A 19,970-nucleotide genomic window follows, 5' to 3' on the forward strand; every position below is an offset into this window, starting at 1 on the left:
CAGTTGTCCCTTTATCTGTCCCTTTTCCCACATGGCAAAAATTTGTCAAAGCTGAGTGGTGGCCTCTCCTTTTACATGGGGCGTATATATGCCAATCAATGTCTTGCCTGGCCTGCTTCCCTTATTTACAGTATCTGTCTGGCTACTATATGCATTTTAGTTTGCTTCCCCCAGTACAGACCTAGTTAAAAATAACATGATGATAGGTTAAAAATTCTAGTCAATCTTTTTTTTTTTCTTTTACAAATAAAGGGCAAAGAATTTTGCTATTCTGATATTTTCAATGCCATTATTAAGTGTATTATGAAAATTGTTTTGTATACGTACCAATAAAGAGATTTCTTTCTTTTTTTTTTTTTTTTAAGATAGGGTCTTGCCTTGTTGCCCAGGTTGGTCTCAAACTCCTAGGCTCAAGCAATCCTCCCTCCTCAGCCTCCTAAATAGCTGGGATTATTATAAGTGCATACCACCGCACTCAACTCGAGATTTCAAGTATACACATTTTTCTAGGGGAAGTTATGAATTGGCTAGATAGTTCAAAACTCATCTTCTGTATCAACAGATACTGCCATTAGTCTGTTACTTTATCTAAAGCTGAATTTCTTGAAGCCAGCCATTTGATTACCTGGCTTAGGAAGGGCTGCAGAGTAGGTTGGGATTTTGGAGATGAGTCTTTGTAAAGTGATCTAAGTTCTGGTTTAAAACAAATTTTAATAGGACAATGGATTTAAATATGTTACATTTTGTTTTTATTTGATTTAAATGCAACAAATATTTGTTTCAAGAGATCTTTGTTTGAATTCTGTGCAGTAATGGCTGTCTTCCAGTTCATCAGTGAGTTATGATAAATTCTATTAGTGGTCACTCACTGCTATTTTTTTTCACACTTGTTTTCTATATGCCTGTAACTGACTTGAGGGCATCACTCTTAGTTGTGTTGGTTTGATTTTTCAACAGCTGGTGCCAGCTTTTTCACCAAAACCACCTGAACAACGTGGTGGTTTTTGTTCTGCAGGGAATGAGTCAGCTACACTTCTACAGGTTCTATTTGGAGTTTGGATTTCTCCGAAAGGCATTCAGACATGTAAGTTATGAAAATTTTGTATTAGGGGTTGAGTCAGGTCCTCTCATCCTGAAACTAGTACATGTGCCTAAGACCATGCTCCTTGGTAACCCTACTGAAACAAGCAATAGGAGATGTAGAAAGCAAAAGGACTAAGATACGATTGGCTCATGTAAATTAGATTTGTCTCTGATTTTTTCTTTGGTAATCTAGGCAAAGCACTTATTCCCAATTTACTACCTGTAGCTCCCAGGTTGTTACTGCTCTATTTTGTTTGGGCTATGGTGTTTTCAGAAATTGTAAAATTTACATAAACTCTGTTTTTATACCTCTCCAAAAACAATCACATGATTGAGCTTAATAGCAGCCGTCATGTTTATAAAGAGGCACATGCCCTCCATTTTCCCATATTCTTCTTCATTTCCTATTGGTTTGTTTCATACATTTATCCCTGAAAGTGTTTGAGTTGGTGAGCCCTAATTTAATCTCCCTGAGTCACCCTTTTCTTTTTGCTTTCATTTATTGAGCACTGCCTATGTGCCAGGCCCTATATTAACCATGGATAGCATGCTACATGCATCATCTCTTACAGTCCTATACGAGCTAGATAGTTTTATTTCCATTTTATACATAAGAAAATGAGTAATTTGCACTAGTTACAGTTAGTAAATGGTGGAGCTGGAATTTAAGCCCAGGTAAGCCTGAGGCTGGAGATCTCAATCTTTTTGCCATGTAGCATCATCTCTTCTGACTGCATGGCATGCTGTCCAATGAAATAATAGATATGGAAGTGCTTTGGAAAATATAAAGGACTTTCCTTGTCTAAGTTTTATATTTTTGTAAAGTTTGTCATTTTTACAATGTGTAATCCAAGAAGCAAAGAAAATTTCGAGGGGTGGGAGTGGTAAGTGTGGCTTCATTTACTTAGCTGCTTTTCCATGTTAAACAGGTCTTTGCTGGGCATGGTGGCTCACGCCTGTAATCCTAGCACTCTGGGAGGCCGAGGCGGGTGGATGCTTTGATCTCAGGAGTTCAAGACCAGCCTGAGCAAGAGCGAGACCCTATCTCTACTAAAAATAGAAAGAAATTAGCTGTACAACTAAAATATATATATATATATATATATATACATAGATATATATATATATATGTATCCAGGCATGGTGGCGCATGCCTGTAGTCCCAGCTACTTGGGAGGCTGAGGCTTGAGCCCAGGAGTTTGAGGTTGCTGTGAGCTAGGCTGATGCCACGGCACTCTAGCCTGGGCAACAAAGTAAGACTCTGTCTCAAAAAAAAAAAAAAAAGAAAGAAAGAAAGAAACAGTTCTCATTTACAATGCAAACAACTGTTGTCTAGACCTTTCTTTTCATGGCACTGAGCTGACTATAAAAGTCCAGCTTTTTCACAGTATTTTAACTGCTTTCAAGCATTTAATATAAAACCTGTTAATATATTTTCAGAAGTTCCTTTTGCCTCCTCCATCATCTACTTTTCTAGCTGATATCATTGGGCTACAAAAGAAGCAAACAACTGGAAATCTGCCCAAGACAATGGAAGGTATGGCAATGACCCTGATTAGATGATTTGCTCATTCTAAAAGATGTTATGGATTTGGTTTAACTGAGTTTATCAGTCAAGTGTATAGTTTCAAGCAGCAAAACCCAATTCTAACTAACATAACCCAATTCTAACTTTCTTTTTTAAAGGAAAAAATGGGCAGGTACCCAGGGAGATTAGGCAGCAGGAACCACAGTCCAGGGTTTATGCCTCAGAAACCATTTGGTTTGCAGCTCCATGATTTGTGGGGGGAAAAACCATTTGGTGAAGTTAGATTGCTAAGGATACCTGGATATCACTGACATTGAACTCTTATGAATTACTATGAATAATCTCTAAACTGTTACTGGGTCTTTGTACCCACTAGTGTACAGGTAGGAAGGAAGATCTTGCCTTTGACCAATGTCAGGGATGCCTGCTAATACTACTCACAGTGAGGAACTGGCAGGAGGTTTAGATGCTTGCCCAGCTAAAAGGTAAATATCCATGATAGTAGTGTTTTTCAAACTGTGGGTTGTGTCCTATTAGCAAGTTGTAGCTAACCTTCTGGAGCTTTTTGGAGGGTGGGGTTATTGAGTGATGAGGCATTGTATATAGTAACATTAAATATAGTTACATTAAATGTTGTTTAGTGATGGCTTTTTTGTGTTCAGAAATAAATAATTGAATAATTACACTAAGGAGAAATAAAAAAGTGGCGAGGAGTAACTGTTGATTCCTTCCCATCTCCATCAGAACTGTGCTTCCTATTATCCTCTGTCCCGACAGTGTCTGACTTGTAATTTCCTATCTTTCCATTATTTTCCTCTCCCAATAGATGCCCATATCTGATCTTCAGTTATGTTTGATTCGACCTGCACTATATTTTAAACATCTCTAAGTAGATCACAGAGTGAGCATTAGGAAATCCTAGGCCTAAGGCATCAAGTTTTAAAATAAAAGGTGTAGGCCGGGCACAGTGGCTCACGCCTGTAATCCTAGCACTCTGGGAGGCCTAGGCGGGCGGATTGCTCGAGGTCAGGAGTTCGAAACCAGCCTGAGCAAGAGTGAGACTCTGTCTCTACTATAAATAGAAACAAATTAAGTGGCCAACTAAAAATATATAGAAAATGTTAGCCGGGCATGGTGGCGCATGCCTGTAGTCCCAGCTACTCGGGAGGCTGAGGCAGCAGGATTGCTTGAGCCCAGGAGTTTGAGGTTGCTGTGAGCTAGGCTGACGCCACGGCACTCACTCTAGCCTGGGCAACAAAGTAAGACACTGTCTCAAAAATGAATAAATAAATAAATTAATTAAAATAAAGGTATAATCAGGAAAAAGAAATTTGACATGCTGGAGAATATAGCTTGTTGGAGATGCTGAAGGGAATAGGAAAAGGTAGTGGTGAGAGATAAAGCTGGAGAGGCAGATTAAGGCCATGTCCTGCAGGCTTTGAATGCCATACCTAAAGACTTTGGATTTTATTTTGTAGGCCTTGAGGAGCCATAGGGGTTCTGGCTACTTCTCCATCTTGTTAAGTATTTCCCTTCATCTTCTCATGCTAAATATCAAAGTCCTCAAGGCATAGTCCATAGCACTCTGATCTTCCTTTACTTAAGTCTTTCCTTTGGAATATTCATCTGTTTTTCCCAAGCTTACCTATCAGTCTTCTGTGTATGACTCCTATATCTTTATCTCTGGGTATGATGTCCTAGATTGCCGTCCTATATTTTCAACTGCCTGTTGGACATTGTTGCTTAGATATTCTACTGTCCTGTCAGTCATAATATCTAATAGCATTTTTCTTTTCTCCAAATAGTGGGCTCTTCAAATTCCTTTTGTCAGTATCATTTTTCTCTAAGCACTAGTCTTGAATTTTAGAATTACTTTTCTTTTAGTTTCCCATCCCCAATCTCTCAATGGCTCATTCCTTTTGCTCCTATAATTCTCTATTCAAATGTAAACTTTATGAGAGATATCTTGCCTGATTTCCCTGTATAAAAATATATGACAGTCACCCTTTTCCTGCCCCAGCATTCCCGGTACTCCTTCCCCTCCTTTACTTTTCTTCATAGCCTTCATTCCCACCTGACATATTATATGTTTATTGTCCACTTCCCAACTAGAATTTAAATTCCATGGGGAATTTTGTTGGTTTTGTTCATTGGGGAATTCCTAGTGGGTAGAGCAATGCCAGGCATATAATAAGCAGTCATAAACAAATATTTTGTTGATTGAATTGAATTATTTTGTCACCATGCCCTGCTAGTTTTTCTTGTATAATGTTTCTTTCATATATCCCTTTTTCTCCAACCCTTCTACAATCTTAATCCAGATGTTAATCATTATTTTGCCAGAATGACTGCAAAGCCTTTTCTAGTTTCTCTCTGTATTCCATTTTTCACAAATCTTTGAGGTTGATTTTTCTTAAAATACTGTTTTGGTTATGTCACTTCCATTCTCAGGAACTTTTTGTTGCTCTCAATTATGTATTGAATAATGGACTAAACTTCAAACTCTTGAGCCTGACATATGTAATGGTCTATAATTTATTTGTGTCTTTCTGTCTCAACCTTGTTTCCTGTGCTCCTTTCTTACACAGATCCTTTTTTTCTTCCTGACTGGTCTACTCACTGCTGAATCAAGTTTGCTTTCTACATTTCTGTCTTACTTTTAATGCCCTATTCTATTTATGATACTTTGGCTATTTTGGTTGCAAAGGCAAGATACTCATTTGGGCCACCTTAAGCAAGGAGGATATTGCTTGAAAAAGGATGCATGTGGACTAGAAAGCCATCAGGAACCTCTAAGTACCCTTAATAAAGAGCTGTTCTCTGTCTCTTTCATAGCGTCAACTTCTCTGTGTATATTTTCTCTTCCTTCTGTTTAGTTCTCTATATTTTCTGGTTAAAAGCTAATTACCATTGTCCCTTTTGAGAGCATGTCTTGACAAGGAACATCAAGTTATTGGTCAGTCTACAAATGGGTCCCTCTTGAGCTAGGCCCACACCCTAAATCCAATTAGTGATGCCCCCTAGTTAAGGAACAAACTAGTGCAGCTTGAGTAGATGGCTGGGAATAGGGTGTATTTAGCTAGAATGGGCTGTTGGGAGTGACAGGCACTGTAAAGAACAGGTTTAATATACTATCTGAATTCTGCCTTTTCTTTAAGATTCAACTAATCTTTCCTCTTTTGAACTATCTAATCACTCTGGCCTGAAGTGTATTCTTCTTTCTTTTCTTTCTTATTTTTTTTTTTATATTTTTTGAGATAGAATCTTGTTCTGTTGCCCTGGGTGGAATGTGGCAGTGTCATTGTAGCTCACTGCAACCTCAAACTCTGGACTTAGCAATCCTCTTGCTTCAGCATCCCGAGTAGCGGGGACTATAGGCATACACTGGGATGCCCTGCTAATTTTTCTATTTCAGTAGAGAAGGGGTCTCACTCTTGCTCAGGCTGATCTCAAACTCCTGAACTCGAGCATTCCTCCTGCCTCAGCCTCCCAGAGTGTGAGGATTACAGATGTGAGCCACTGTACCTGGCCCCTCCTTTCCCTTTAAGAGCCTTTATTGTTTTAATCCATATGGAACTTATTTTCTATTTATGTTTTTTATAACTATTAGATTGCAAGTCCCTTAAAAGTTGGGGCTGAGTCTTAGAAATCTTTTGATCTTCACCATGCTTAGCCTACACTATGTTAGGAGACATGTCTTACAAGGTTCTTAAGCACACATTCTAATATATGTTCAATTGTTCTTGTTTCAGGGTCTTTACCTTCTGCTAGTTCAAAAGCGAACATCAACTTGCAAAATGACCCCATCATTCAAAAGTATGGCTGTAAGAAAGTGGGCTTGACCAGATGTATTCTGACAAAGGAGGAAATGAAAACATTTCACTTTCCATTACAAGGTTGGCTGAGACTTACTCTGATATTGCTAACAATGTAGGAATATCTAATAACAGTTTGTTAAAATGCTACTATGAAAGTTTATTTTTTTGTCTGCTTTCTGAATGCCTTAGTTTTACTTATTTCATCTTCTATGTTAATGAGGAAATATATTAAGTACAGTGTGCCCCAAAGTGTGTGATGGTATACCATGATTGGTAAAGTGATGATTTTAGGTAGTACATGAACATGACATTAAATAGCATTGAAATATTTAGTGAGAAAGTTATTCCTTTTCTTTGTTTTTCATTTGGTTTTCTTTCATTCCTTCTTAGTTTATTAAAAAGAGTCAATATGTCTTTAACATTTTATTGCTTCTTCAATACGTATAATCCTCTTTCCATGATACCCCCACATTCTTTAACAAATAGAGGAGCTCTGATCTCAGAATGTTGGTCAGTTATATAGCAGGAATTTAATAAAAATACTTTGATTTCATTATATTTTCTTTGTTACCTCCTAATTACAACAGTAATACATTTCCTTTTTAAAAACTGCGATATAATTAACATACATGTTTAAAATATACAACTCAGTATTTTTTAGTATGCTTACAGAGTTGTATAGTCATCACCACAATTTCAGAACACTTATCTCCCCAAAACAAATCCCATACTATTGTTTCCTTCCAATTGCCCAAGCCTTAGGCAACCATTAATCTACTTTCTGTCTATAGATTTATTTATTTTGGATATTTTATATAAATGGAATTGTGCAATCTGTGGTCTTTGGTGACTGGCATCTTTTACTTAGCATGTTTTCAAGGTTCATCTATGTTATAGCATGTACTTCATTTATTTTTATTGTTTAATGATATTACATGTATGGATATAGTATATCCATCAGGTGATAATTATTTGGTTTGTTTCCACTTTTTGGTTATTATCAATAATGCTGTGAGCATTCAGGTGTAAGATTTTGTGTGGACATATGTTTTCATTTCTCTTGGGTGTATACCTAGGAGCATAATTGCTGGGTCATATGGTAACTCAGTGTTTAACCCTTTGAGGAACAGTTGGACTGTTTGCTAAAGCAGCTACACCATTTTACGTTCCCACCAGCAATATGTGAATTTTCAAATTTCTGTATAGTCTTGCCAACATTTGTTATTATGTGTCTTTGAATATAGCCATCTTAGTGGGTGTGAAGTGGTAACTCATTGTGATTTTGATTTGCATTTTCCTTTTAGCTGATGATTTTGAGCAACTTTTTATGTGCCTATTAGCTGTTTATATCTTTGGAAAAATGTCTGTTCAGATCCTTTGTCCATTTTTTATTGGGCTGTCTTTTTGAGCTGTTGGAGTTCTTTATATTCTAAATTTCCTTTTTAAATAAAGTGAAAATGCCATCTGTAAAATGGAGTTAAAAGTTAGTTCTTATATCATAGAATTGCCATAAAGATTAAAACAATTAATGTACAAGTGGTGCTTAACATGGTACCTGGCACATAAATACTTAAAAAACATTGGTTACTTTTTATCATTGCCACTAATATAGATAAGGTGGGCAGCGAGTAAAGTGTCTTTCAGATTTGGAGATGCCTTTCTTTTCTGGGTTAGACCATATTTTGATTATTTTTAATAGCAATCAGTTGGAAATTTCAGGGTACTGAGAAACAGAGACTGGTCAAAGGTTTGCATACCTCCCTTTGTTTCTTGTCAAACAAGATCTAGATGTTACATTTACTTTTTCAGCCTTAGAACTCTTCAACAGTTCAGATGCTTTTGGGTCTATAAGCTGAATATACCTGGTTATTGACTTAGGGTACACAATGGAGGGAGTCTGTTAAGCCTGTAGTTGAGCCTTTCTGTTGGGCATATTCAGGCAGTGATTCCAGAAAATGCAGGCAAGTCTCTGAACAGAGATTTCAGAGAAATCTTAAGGTTAGAGTTGGGTGGAGGAACACAATGTTACTTAAATGTTCTCCCTACTATGAGATCCTTTTAGATCTCCACTGTCTTAGAATCTCATTCCTATTTTCTCTTTATTTAAAAGATGCCACACACAGTTATTTGCATACTTCATAGTGCCAACATGAAAAAGGCCTAGTGACTTTGGGTTTAGCCACAATTTAGTTATCTCTTTTCTCATAGGAGGAAAAATTACTTGGTAACTGCCAGGAAGTCCAGGCCCTAGGATCTTCTTAACAGCAGCCTACAGTATTCTCTCAGAATATAAAAATAAATTGGTGGAGAAAAACTTAAAGACAGAGATTTGCCTTAGTCTTCACCTTTCAAATATCTAACATAGAGAAGGTGCCCAGCAAATATGGTATTTCAGTTTTACCTGGATGAATCTAAGAGTGATATTTATCATCTATAGGTCTAAAGGCAAATATTTTATTCCTTTTCTTTCTAGGTTTTCCTGACTGTGAAAACTTTGTACCTACTAAATGTAATGGTTCTATAACAGACAACAGTCCTCTCTTTGGACTTGACTGTGAAATGGTAAGTATATTTTTGATTTTTCAGTTGGAAAAATGTCTAGTGGAAGATGATTTCTTGAGTCTAATGTGCCAGTGAACCAATGCAGTCAATTCTAGTATTCAGTTTAAATAGCCGAAAGTAGGTCCTTTTACTCACATTTTAGGAAATTTGGATATGTGTTCTATCTAGCATGAAGAAGAAAGAAAACATGTTTTCTAACTAGTTACTATGTTTAACCAAGTCTTTGTACATTACTGGAGTTTACTCCTGAATCTTTTGAACAAATGTTTTGTTGTTACCATGAAGGGTTTGCCTTGATTACCATTGGTTCCGCTTAGTTTTACACACTGAAGATCACAAGTAGGATTTCCCTGCCCAAGTATCTCTTGTGCTTTACTTTGTGTAATTTTAGTAAGTTTCCTTTCAAAGATAGCGTATCCCCTCTTAATATTAAAGAAGTAGTTTCTCAATTCTTAATGGAGTGGCTAAAAGCTAAAGTTTTAGAGTCTGACATATCATATACCTTTGCCTTGCCTTAATAGTAGCTCTTGGACAAATCCCCTAACTTTCTCAACCTTAGCTTCTACTTAAGGCTACCTCAGAAGATTATTATGAGCTGGTATATATATAATGCTTAGTTTAGCACTAGATCATAATAGAGTGGCTTTAAAAACATGACCTATTAGTGGTACTTAGCATAATGCTGGATATAGTATACCCTTCATAAATGGTAGACATAATTATGATTAAATTATTTGAATTCACCTTCCTTGAGCACATCCTTTCTAGAGAAATTACACTATGTTGATTCTCTTAGTGTAACATTCAGCAACCTAGGTGCCTAGCTTTAATTTCACTCATATTGGATCCCTCTAGTAAGCAAAGTCTGTGCCATTGCTGCAAGGACCCTAGTAGATTAGGATAGGTGGCATTTGACATAATGTGAATAATGAGAGGAAGCAATAGCTTCTACAGTTCAAGAGTCTTGACTACATCCTGGTCTCTTCAGTGCCTCACATCCAAGGGGAGAGAACTAACACGTATCTCACTGGTTGCCGAAGGAGGTTGCTGTGTTATGGATGAACTGGTCAAACCTGACAACAAGATTCTGGACTACCTCACCAGGTATTTTTCATTTCATCTCCAGCTCTTCTGAGAGCTGTCAGACTAGAATGGAATAAGACTTAACAGGAATGGCCCAAAACTTCTGTTTAGTTAGGTTTTATCTACTTAAATATTATCAGAGAAAAGGCTGGGGCCTTTGTGTATTTGAACACTGAAATGGCTCAATGCCAGTGGGTAATGCTCTTGTCCTTCTTGTTCTCTAACCTTGTGATCTTAAGTTGGCAGAATATTATTTTCCTTGCCCTACAATCTCCCAATTGTAATCATTATCTAGTAATTGCCAAACAGCTGGAGCTTTGCTTTCTGATTAGCCCCATCAGAAAATCTGCAAGTCATCATTTGCCTTGACCCCCAAAATGAAAAACTAAACCCTGATTTTTTTCCCGTAACAGAAATTTGTAGCTCAAAATGTTAAGTCTATTTTTCCAAAGATTAGCATGTAATTTCAGAATGTACACATAGTGACTAGGCAAAGAACAAGCCAGCAAAACATTACTATTTCCACCCATTAAAGTTGTATCTATTGAGTCATGCTTATTTAGCCACAGAGAGGCTATGATAATGATAAAGACTACCCTGTTAGCAGACTTTATAATTAGACAGTATTCTTAGGGGACAGTCATGTGTAGCAAAGATGTATGTATGTACAAGCATGTTTGTCACGATATTGCAAAAATATGGGAATATAAATGTCTCAAAGTAGAGGATTAGTTAAAACATGCTATATCCCTATAATGGAATACTCTGTGACAATTTAAAAAGATGTCCTAAAACAGATTTATTGATGTGAAAACTTATTCATGATATATTTAAAATGACTGGCTTATGTTATAAAGTAGCATGTGCATTATGATTACATTTTTATAAAAATATTTACATAAATATATAGGTATCAAAAATATGGAAGGATATTTACTAAAATGTAAAAAGTGATCATCTCTGGGTAGTAGGATTATGACTAATTTTGATTTTCTCTTATCTGTATTTTCAACCTTTTTGACGCTAAGCACATATTAAGTATAATTTTTTAAAATACTTTTTTGGAAATGATTTTCCAGGGAGGAAAACTTGTTAATAGCCTGTCCATTTCTCTTTTTTTATTGAAAGTTTTTCAGGAATCACGAAGAAGATTCTTAACCCAGTCACAACCAAACTGAAAGATGTACAGAGGCAGTTAAAAGCATTGCTTCCTCCAGATGCTGTGTTAGTGGGCCACTCCTTAGACTTGGATCTCAGAGCATTGAAAGTGAGTATTTGATTTAGGACTTTATTTGTAGTTTTTCTACTGTAAATGCCTATTCCATTTATCTCAAATCTAAACATTGGGCTCTTCAACCTTCCAGCCCACTTATTTTTTCCTTTAGCATAAGATGCTACTCATTTTATTCTCTTTCTTCCTCAGATGATACATCCATATGTTATTGATACATCATTGCTTTATGTCAGAGAGCAGGGCAGAAGATTTAAGCTAAAGTTCTTAGCCAAAGCTATTTTGGGGTAGGTTTGTTTACATATTATAATACTGTCCTGACAAATCACATATAAGTTAGCATTATAGTATCTGATGCATATTACAAAATTCAGGATCTTTGCTCTTCCTCTAGTTTATAAACATCATTCTTTTCATTTCTTGTGAAATGAAGAAATTGTGGCAGTAGAGAAAGGAGTTTACATTTACAGCTGAGGCTTGATGGATAGAACTGGACAGGGAAGGGCAGAAAAGTTAAGCAAAATTTCAAAACAACATGCCTATATATGTATTTATTGTATGTAATTTAATGTATTTTATTGTATAGAAACACATGTACAAAGACGTTCATTCATTTACATTTTAGCATGGTTTAAAATAGCAAAAAGCCGAAAATATTCTAGAGGACTGGTTGAATAAATTATAGTTACCTGTATTATTGAATTTTTTTGCTCAAATTAATGTGATGGATCTGTATGTGCTAATATGGAAACCTCTTTAAGATAATACTGAGAATAAAATATAGATGCGGAACAAGATCTATATGTGCCTAGATATTGATATACTACAGATTAGATTTAGATATATCTATAGATATAAACATGAATATATGTATTTTAAGTTTTTAAAAAACAACCAAGAAAATATTTAAGTACATATAGATGCTTCTATACAATTTTCTGGAAGGTAACTTTAAACAGTGGTTACATCTAAGAAATGAGTGAAGGGCCTGGCTAGGGAGTCGCCCAGAGACTTTTTGTTGGGTAGCCTTTCATCCAGCTGATATGCTGATTGTGGACAAAGTCATTCCTGATTTTTCTGCATCCCCAGCATCTCTCTCAGGGCCTGGCAATTACCTGGAATAAAAGAGTCTTGAATATTGTGATATGAATCTAATTGTCAGAATGCTAAAATTTTACATGTAACCAGAACTTTTGAGGTGTTTGGAAGAGTCTAATTATCAGAATGCTAAAATTTTACATGTAACCAGAACTTTTGAGGTGTTTGGAAGAGTCTATCGTTAAAAATGTTCGCAGGCATGAATTTTATCTTGACTTTCCAGGAAGGATATACAGTGTCCAGGCAGGCTTGGTCATGATGCCACAGAAGATGCTAGAACAACCCTTGAATTGGCTCGATATTTCCTTAAGTATGGCCCAAAGAAGGTTAGTATCTTTGACTGGTGTGTTTGCCTTTCTTAAATTATGGGACTAGATCAGACAGTCACAGATTATCATCTCCTATTGTTATCTTTCTTAACAAAAATGGAAGAGTGATGGAAGTCGGGCATGTATGTGGAATTAAGACCCATGTCACTGGCATAATGTTGTTGTTAAATACATTGTCTCTGAAGTTGGGCTTACCTGTTTTATGTGTTTTTAAATATTTGCTCACTATGTTCAGCTCTATAATGTAGGACAGTTTCTCTGAACAACTTCAGTTTTTAGCTCTATAAAATGGGATTACATACTTCTCTGGGATATTGCTGAGGGTAAATGAGGTACTATGTATAAAGCTCTTAGCATAGTGCCTTGAATATATTAAGCACCACACTGGGGGTATGATCATTGTAATTGATGCCAGTAATTGTAGTAAATGTTAAAAATCTACATAGATTGATGCATTCTTGGGATAGAGGGAACATAGCATTGTTTCAACAGTTCAGTGGGTACAGATTAGAACAGCACATAAGGAGGACCTTGAAGAGAGTACATAGTTTCTGACAGACTTTGTTACAATGCATTCTAACCTATTCGATTACCTCCATTGCCTAATACTTTCCATTATGACTCCATTATGAAATAAGTAGTAGTCCACACAGAATGATACTCAGTAGCCAAAATAGTGTTTTGTATCATGGTGGTAGAAAGACATTCTAAAAGATCCTTTTTGGGCACATAAATAGTACTAGCCATCATTCCCTGAGCTCTTACTAAGTGCACTGTTCTAAAATGCTTTATAAACATTATCTTATTTAATCCTCATAGCAATCCTGTGCATTAACTATTATTCCAATTTTATACATGAACCTCATTTTATACATGAGTTATTTAATGAAAAGTTAAATAACTTATCTGAGATCTTCCAGCTACTCAAAGGTGGAACTGTAATTGAAACCCAGGTCTCTTAGATTCCCAAGCCTATTTGTGCTCTACATCAGGGTTAGCAAACTTTTTTTGTAAAGGCTACATAGTAAATATTTTAGGCTCTGTGGGCCATATTGTTTTTATCACAACTACTCAACTTAGCGTTATAATGCAAAAGCAGCCATAGACAGTAGGTTGACACAAATGGGCATAGCTGAGTTCCAATAAAACTTTTTTATCAAAAATATGCATTGGGCTAGATTTGACCCAAGGGCTAGTGTTTGCCAGCCCCTGCTCTAAACCACTACAACAGAGTTTCTAAAAACTTTTTGGTCTTTGGACTATTTTACAAAAAGCTTTCGTTTACGTGGGTCATATGACATTTATCATATTAGATATTATATGTAGGAAAATATTTTTAATATTTATTAATTTGTTCAAAATATTAAATAAAAACCATCATATATTAACACAAATAACTTTTGTATGAGTTGGGGTCTTGCTGTGTTGCCCAGGCTGGCCTCTAACTCCTGGGCTCGAGCAGCCCTTCTGCTTTAGCCTCCCAAGTAGATGGGACTACAGGTGCATACCACTGTGCCTGGCTACAAATAACTTATTTTTATGGAAAAAACCATTTTCCTTAAAAACTATCATTGTTTTACATATTTTGCAAGTCCCTTTAATGTCTAGCTTAGTAGAACTAAACAGATAGCTTTTCATATCTGCTTTTACATTTAATCTGTTGTATTATGTACTTGGGGAAAAAGGACCTCTTGGACCCCTTCTGAAAGGGTGGTTCTTAAACCACATTTAGAGAACTTATGCTTGATTTCTAGTGAAAATTATGTCTTACTTGGATAAAAACTAAGGAAATCTGAATTAAGCGTAGACTTTAGTTAATAGTAATGTATCGTGATTAGTTCATTTATTGTGACAAATGCAGCGCACCAATCTATTACTAGTAGGAAAATGGGTGTAGGGTATAATGGACTTTTCTGTACTATCTTTGTAAATTCTCTGTAGGTCTAAAATGATTCTGAAAGTTTCTTTTTAAAGAATTTTAATTTTTAAAATTATCCTTTGCATTACAACTCTCAAGTGGACTCCCACTTTATGGAAGAAGAAATATCAACTAAAATAGACTTTTTATGGTTTTATATTCAACTAATAAATAGTCTTTTTTGATGTTGCTATAAAAGCCATTCTTTTTTCATTTCCAAAAGTTGCATATTTTCAGAGAAGTAAATTTTAAGTGACTGACTATGGAATGAGTGGTGAGCCAAAATTGCCATCTCTGTTCAATTAGCTCTACTTGGCCCTTTCCCATATTCATGTAACATCATCAGTAGCTTAGGTAACAGATTGCCATTTTTGGCTAAGCAGCGAGAAACCATCTGGTAACTATTGAAGCCAGCCTAGGACTGTGGCAATGCCACTGTCTAAAGAAGCAGAGAATACTAGTTGGTAGTGGTAGACTTTTGTGTTTTTTTGTTGTTGTTTTTGTTTTTTTATTTCTTTTAACTTCAAATGCTTTGTAAGAAATTAGATGAATGATTTCTACCACTTCATTCAAGATTGCAGAACTAAATCTGGAGGGACTAGCTAGTCACCCAGAAGTGCAAGCAGCAGGCCAGGAGCCAAAAAATGCAGCGGAAATAGTTCAGCACCCAAATACAAGGTAATATTTTTCAGTCTAAACAAGAGCAAAGGCAAATGGAGTGTCTGGTTTCTTATTTAACAATACCACCTGGGAATTTTTTTTTTCCACTTTTGAGTCTATTCAGAATACTTACCAAAATAATGAATAACATTCATCTAAAAAACCGTGGGGGGAAAATGCCATCTTCTATCCTAAATAGTGTCTAATTTCCAATTTTCTGAATCTACTGGCTTGTCTAAAATGACATCCTTTACAGGAAAAATAAAACATTGGAATACATTGAACCATATAGCACTAGGAGAGATGATAGACTAGTTGGTATATTGGCTAGAATAGTCAATTTATAGCCTTGATGTATTGCCCAGACTAGGAAAAACAAAAGCAAAAAACAGGCTTAAAAGGGGTTTGGCTCCAGATCATAATGAATATATCAGATCTTTAGAATCTGGCCCAAACTTCTATAGAGAGCTTTGCATATATTTCTCTATTAGAGCAACATTGTCCAATATGATTTTCTGCAATGATGGAAATGTTCTATATCTATGCTATCTAGTGTGGTAGTTACTAGTCACATGTGACTAATGCAGTTGAGAAACTGAATTTTTTATTTTATTTAATTTTAATAGCTACATGTTGCTAGTGGCTACCATATTGGACAGTGCAGGTATAGAGAAATAAGTATCAGCTATGGAAAACTGTTGTTCTTACCTTAACTCTTCTACTTTTTTAGTGTTTTAGAATGCTTGGATTCAATGGGTCAGAAGCTCCTTTTCTTGGCCCGGGAGACAGATGCTGGTGAACTTTCTTCTTCCAGAAACTGTCAGACTATTAAGTGCCTTTCAAATAAAGAGGTAAGTGGCCTGCTATACTTTTGCAGGTTGCAGCCAAAACGAATGTAGCCCTTTGTACCCCATGAAAGTTTCAAGGTTTTTTTCATCAGCAATCCTGGCTACAATTAGCAAGTCTGGCTTCTGTTTTACATCTTGTGTGGAGCACTGTAAGCCCCATAAGAGCAGAATTGTCAGCTGCCAGTGTCTGCTTCCAGAGCCCAGCAGGCCTGAGGCTTTGGCCTTGCATACTATCTTGAATTTTTATTCTGTTTCTGGTTCATGGAAATGTTTATCTTGGTTTTGAGCCTGGCTATATACATATATATATATATTTTTTTTTTTTCATTTTAACTATTATTGCTATACATGTAAAGTAGAGGGGATACATCAAAACATAAACTTATTGTGTTATATTCAGAAGATCTGTATTTTTTTTAATATTATATTTGGAAATAATTAAAACTTATGTAAAACTTGCATAAATGGTAAACCACCTGTATATCTTCTATCTAGATTCAGCTTTTATTAACACTCTGTCCCATTTTCTTTATTATTTTGTGTATTTCTTTATTATTAATTTCTATTATTTATTATTTTGTGTATTTATTTCTTTATTATTTTATTATTTTTTGTGCTCATATGCTTATGCTTTCTTGTAGATGCTGGCTTGCTCTCTCCTACCTCTCTCCTCTCCTCACTCTTTCCTTCTCTCTTTGTATGGCATTTTCTGAACTATTTGAGAGTCAGCTGCACACATCATGGCCCTTTACTCCTAAATAAATACATCAGTATATATTTCATGAGAATAAAAATATTCTCCGCCGGGTGCGGTGGCTCACGCCTGTAATCCTAGCTCTCTGGGAGGCCGAGGCGGGCGGATTGCTCGAGGTCAGGAGTTCGAAACCAGCCTGAGCAAGAGCAAGACCCCGTCTCTACTATAAATAGAAAGAAATTAATTGGCCAACTAATATATATATATATAAAAAAATTAGCCGGGCATGGTGGCGCATGCCTGTAGTCCCAGCTACTTGGGTAGCTGAGGCAGAAGGATTGCTTGAGCCCAGGAGTTTGAGGTTTCCATGAGCTAGGCTGACGCCACGGCACTCACTCTAGCCTAGGCAACAAAGCGAGACTCTGTCTCAAAAAAAAAAAAAAAAATTCTCTTATATAACTGGAGTATAGTTAACAGCTTTAGTAAATTTAATATTGACCAAGTACCTTTATCTACTTTTCATCTGTGTTCTAGTTTCCTTGGTTGACCAAGTTATGCCTTATAGCATTTCTTTTCCCTTCAGAACAGTATCCATTTTAGGGTCATGTGTTGCATTTTGTTGACATATCTTTTTAATTTCCTTTTTTAGTCTTCTTTAATCTGGAACCGTTCTTCAACCTTTCTTTTTCTTTTTGTCTTTCATGACACTACAACTTTGGACTCCTGGGCTCAAGTGATCCTCCTGCCTCAGCCTCCCAAGTAGCTAGGACTACAGGCCAGCACCACCACAATTGGCTCATTTCTTTTTTTATTTTTTGTAGAGACAAGGTCTCCATATGTTGCCCAGGCTAGTCTCGAACTCCTGGCCTCCAGCAATCCTTCCACCTTGGCCTTCCAAAATGCTGGGATTATAGGCGTGAGCCACCACACCCAGCCCTACATTGGTATTTTTTGAGTAATTCATGCTCCTCCTCCCTTTTTAAACAGAGTATTCCTTATTTGCGGTTTGTGTGGTGTTTCATGATTAGATTCAGATGATGCATTCTTAGTGAATACCCACAAGTGACGTGTCTTTCTCAAGGTGTCACATCCAGAGGCACTTATTAATCTGCCCCTTATTTTTGCTGTGTATTTTGATCACCTGGTCAAGGTGTAGTCTGCTTTCTCCACTGCAGAATTCTTATTTTTTTTCTTAATTCTAATAAGTAATATGTGGGCAGATACTTTAAGGACATACAAATGTCTTGCTTTTTTTTTTTTTCCAGGTAGGGTATGTTACTAACCTGGGCACTAACGGGGGCACTGACTGCCCCTGCCAGTGAATCAAGACCAGCAGATTCTCTTCAAGAACTCTAGCACACCAGGACAAGTGTTGTGTCGAGATGTGACTCTAGTCTCAGCATGTCTTGCTTTTTATCAACATTATCCCCCAATATTTAGCAAAATTTGATGATTTTCACCTAAATCAGTTTTTATTGTGATTGTTGCAAGATGAAAGTTTTCCAAATCTGGTCCTCTATTAGTTTTACTCAACATTCAGTAAGCAAGAGTCTTCCCTTTACCTCATTCATTCGTTCATTCATTCAATGTAGACTAGTGGATTCTAGTTTTTTTTTAATGGTTTATAATTCATGATTGTACTGTTACTTTGGTGTTTAAATTTCCCAGATCTGGCTAGTGGAAACCCCTTCAAGCTAGCTCCGTTGTCCTTGTGACCTGCACCCATCATTTTGTTAAGCATTTTCTTCCTTTCTGCACAAGACATTCAGGCTCATGTTGGTTGGTATTAGAAAACCAATACCTGAGTGCTGGCTATGCATATCGCTTCAGGGGTATCTTTGTTTCTAGATCCTTGAGAAATACATGCATGCATAACACACACACACACATATACACATGAATATATATGTACACACATATGCGTATTTTAGAAATCATGTATCTGTACCAGTATCTCTCATTTCAGCCCATTCATACAGGGTTCTTCCTTGCTTTCCCTCATTTCATATTTGTATCTCTTTTTTTCCACATTGAGAATATTGGCTCCCAGTGACATCAGGATTTATTCATTAGCTCAGACCCAAACTGTATCCAAATCAGTTTTAGATTTCATGTACCCATATACCCACAAAATGAGTTTAGAATTTGTTTCACAGTTTTACCCTCTTCTCCCCCTAATCTCCACCCCACCCTTGACTTGGGGGTATAGGGTATATGAATATTTTATTTATAAGTTACTTGGATTCTTTTCTTCCCTCCTTCAGATTAGCTATAGTATGCATTTCAAACACAGTTGTGTTCATTTGTTTCAGATTTTTAGTTTTTTTAATCTCCTTCCATCCTTGTTAATTTAATTTAAATTTTTGGATCTATAAAACAGTAACATGGGCCGGGCGTGGTAGCTCACGCCTGTAATCCTAGCTCTCTGGGAGGCCCAGGCAGGCAGATTGCTCGAGGTCAGGAGTTCAAAACCAACCTGAGCAAGAGCGAGACCCTGTCTCTACTATAAATAGAAAGAAATTAATTGGCCAATGAATATATAGAGAAAAAATTAGCCAGGCATGGTGGCACATGCCTGTAGTCCCAGCTACTGGGTGGGGAGGCTGAGTAGGATTGCCTGAGCCCAGGAGTTTGAGGTTGCTGTGAGCCAGGCTGATGGCACGACACTCACTCTAGCCTGGGCAACAAAGTGAGACTCTGTCTCAAAAAAAAAAACAACACAAAAAAACAGTAACATGCTTCCATAAGGCAAAACTATACAAAAAAGTATACTCAAAGAAGTGTCATTCCCTTTCATATCTCTTTAACCTAATCCTACCTCACCTTGTGTAAGTGACTTTCTCATTTATCTTTCCTTTGTTCCTTTTTTTAGTAAAGATACATAGATATATGTATGCATTCTTATTTCTCTTATTTACACAGAAGGTAGCAAACTATATAAACTCTTGCAGTTGTCTTTTTTCCCCTTAACAATCTATCCTGGAAATCATATTGTATCCATTCTTTCTTTATTATAGCTGCATGGTACTCCAGTTTTTATTTCTCTTTTTTCAATTTTTATCTGTCTAATTATTTTCTTTTTTCAAAATGTTATAGCTAATGCATCCAGAGTAATGTT

At 36.4% G+C, this 19,970-nt stretch overlaps 1 protein-coding gene and 1 non-coding gene across 3 annotated transcripts in view; one reads left to right on the forward strand and one right to left on the reverse strand.

The window, feature by feature from the left end:
* Positions 1–19,970, forward strand: part of REXO5 (RNA exonuclease 5) — a 36,070-nt gene that overhangs the window by 3,838 nt on the left and 12,262 nt on the right. For both annotated transcript variants that reach the window (XM_075995159.1, XM_075995160.1), the window contains exons 4-13: positions 958–1,084; positions 2,524–2,620; positions 6,364–6,507; positions 8,903–8,991; positions 9,980–10,095; positions 11,203–11,341; positions 11,498–11,592; positions 12,627–12,729; positions 15,225–15,328; positions 16,041–16,161. In XM_075995159.1, the coding sequence (XP_075851274.1) occupies positions 958–1,084; positions 2,524–2,620; positions 6,364–6,507; positions 8,903–8,991; positions 9,980–10,095; positions 11,203–11,341; positions 11,498–11,592; positions 12,627–12,729; positions 15,225–15,328; positions 16,041–16,161 (1,135 nt within the window). The remainder of the gene's footprint in view (positions 1–957; positions 1,085–2,523; positions 2,621–6,363; positions 6,508–8,902; positions 8,992–9,979; positions 10,096–11,202; positions 11,342–11,497; positions 11,593–12,626; positions 12,730–15,224; positions 15,329–16,040; positions 16,162–19,970) is intronic.
* Positions 18,123–18,253, reverse strand: LOC142862495 (small nucleolar RNA SNORA3/SNORA45 family). Its single transcript, XR_012913581.1, has one exon. It is a non-coding gene; the product is annotated as a small nucleolar RNA SNORA3/SNORA45 family (small nucleolar RNA).

Source organism: Microcebus murinus, chromosome 19 (genome assembly GCF_040939455.1).
Source record: "Microcebus murinus isolate Inina chromosome 19, M.murinus_Inina_mat1.0, whole genome shotgun sequence".
NCBI lineage: Eukaryota > Metazoa > Chordata > Mammalia > Primates > Cheirogaleidae > Microcebus > Microcebus murinus.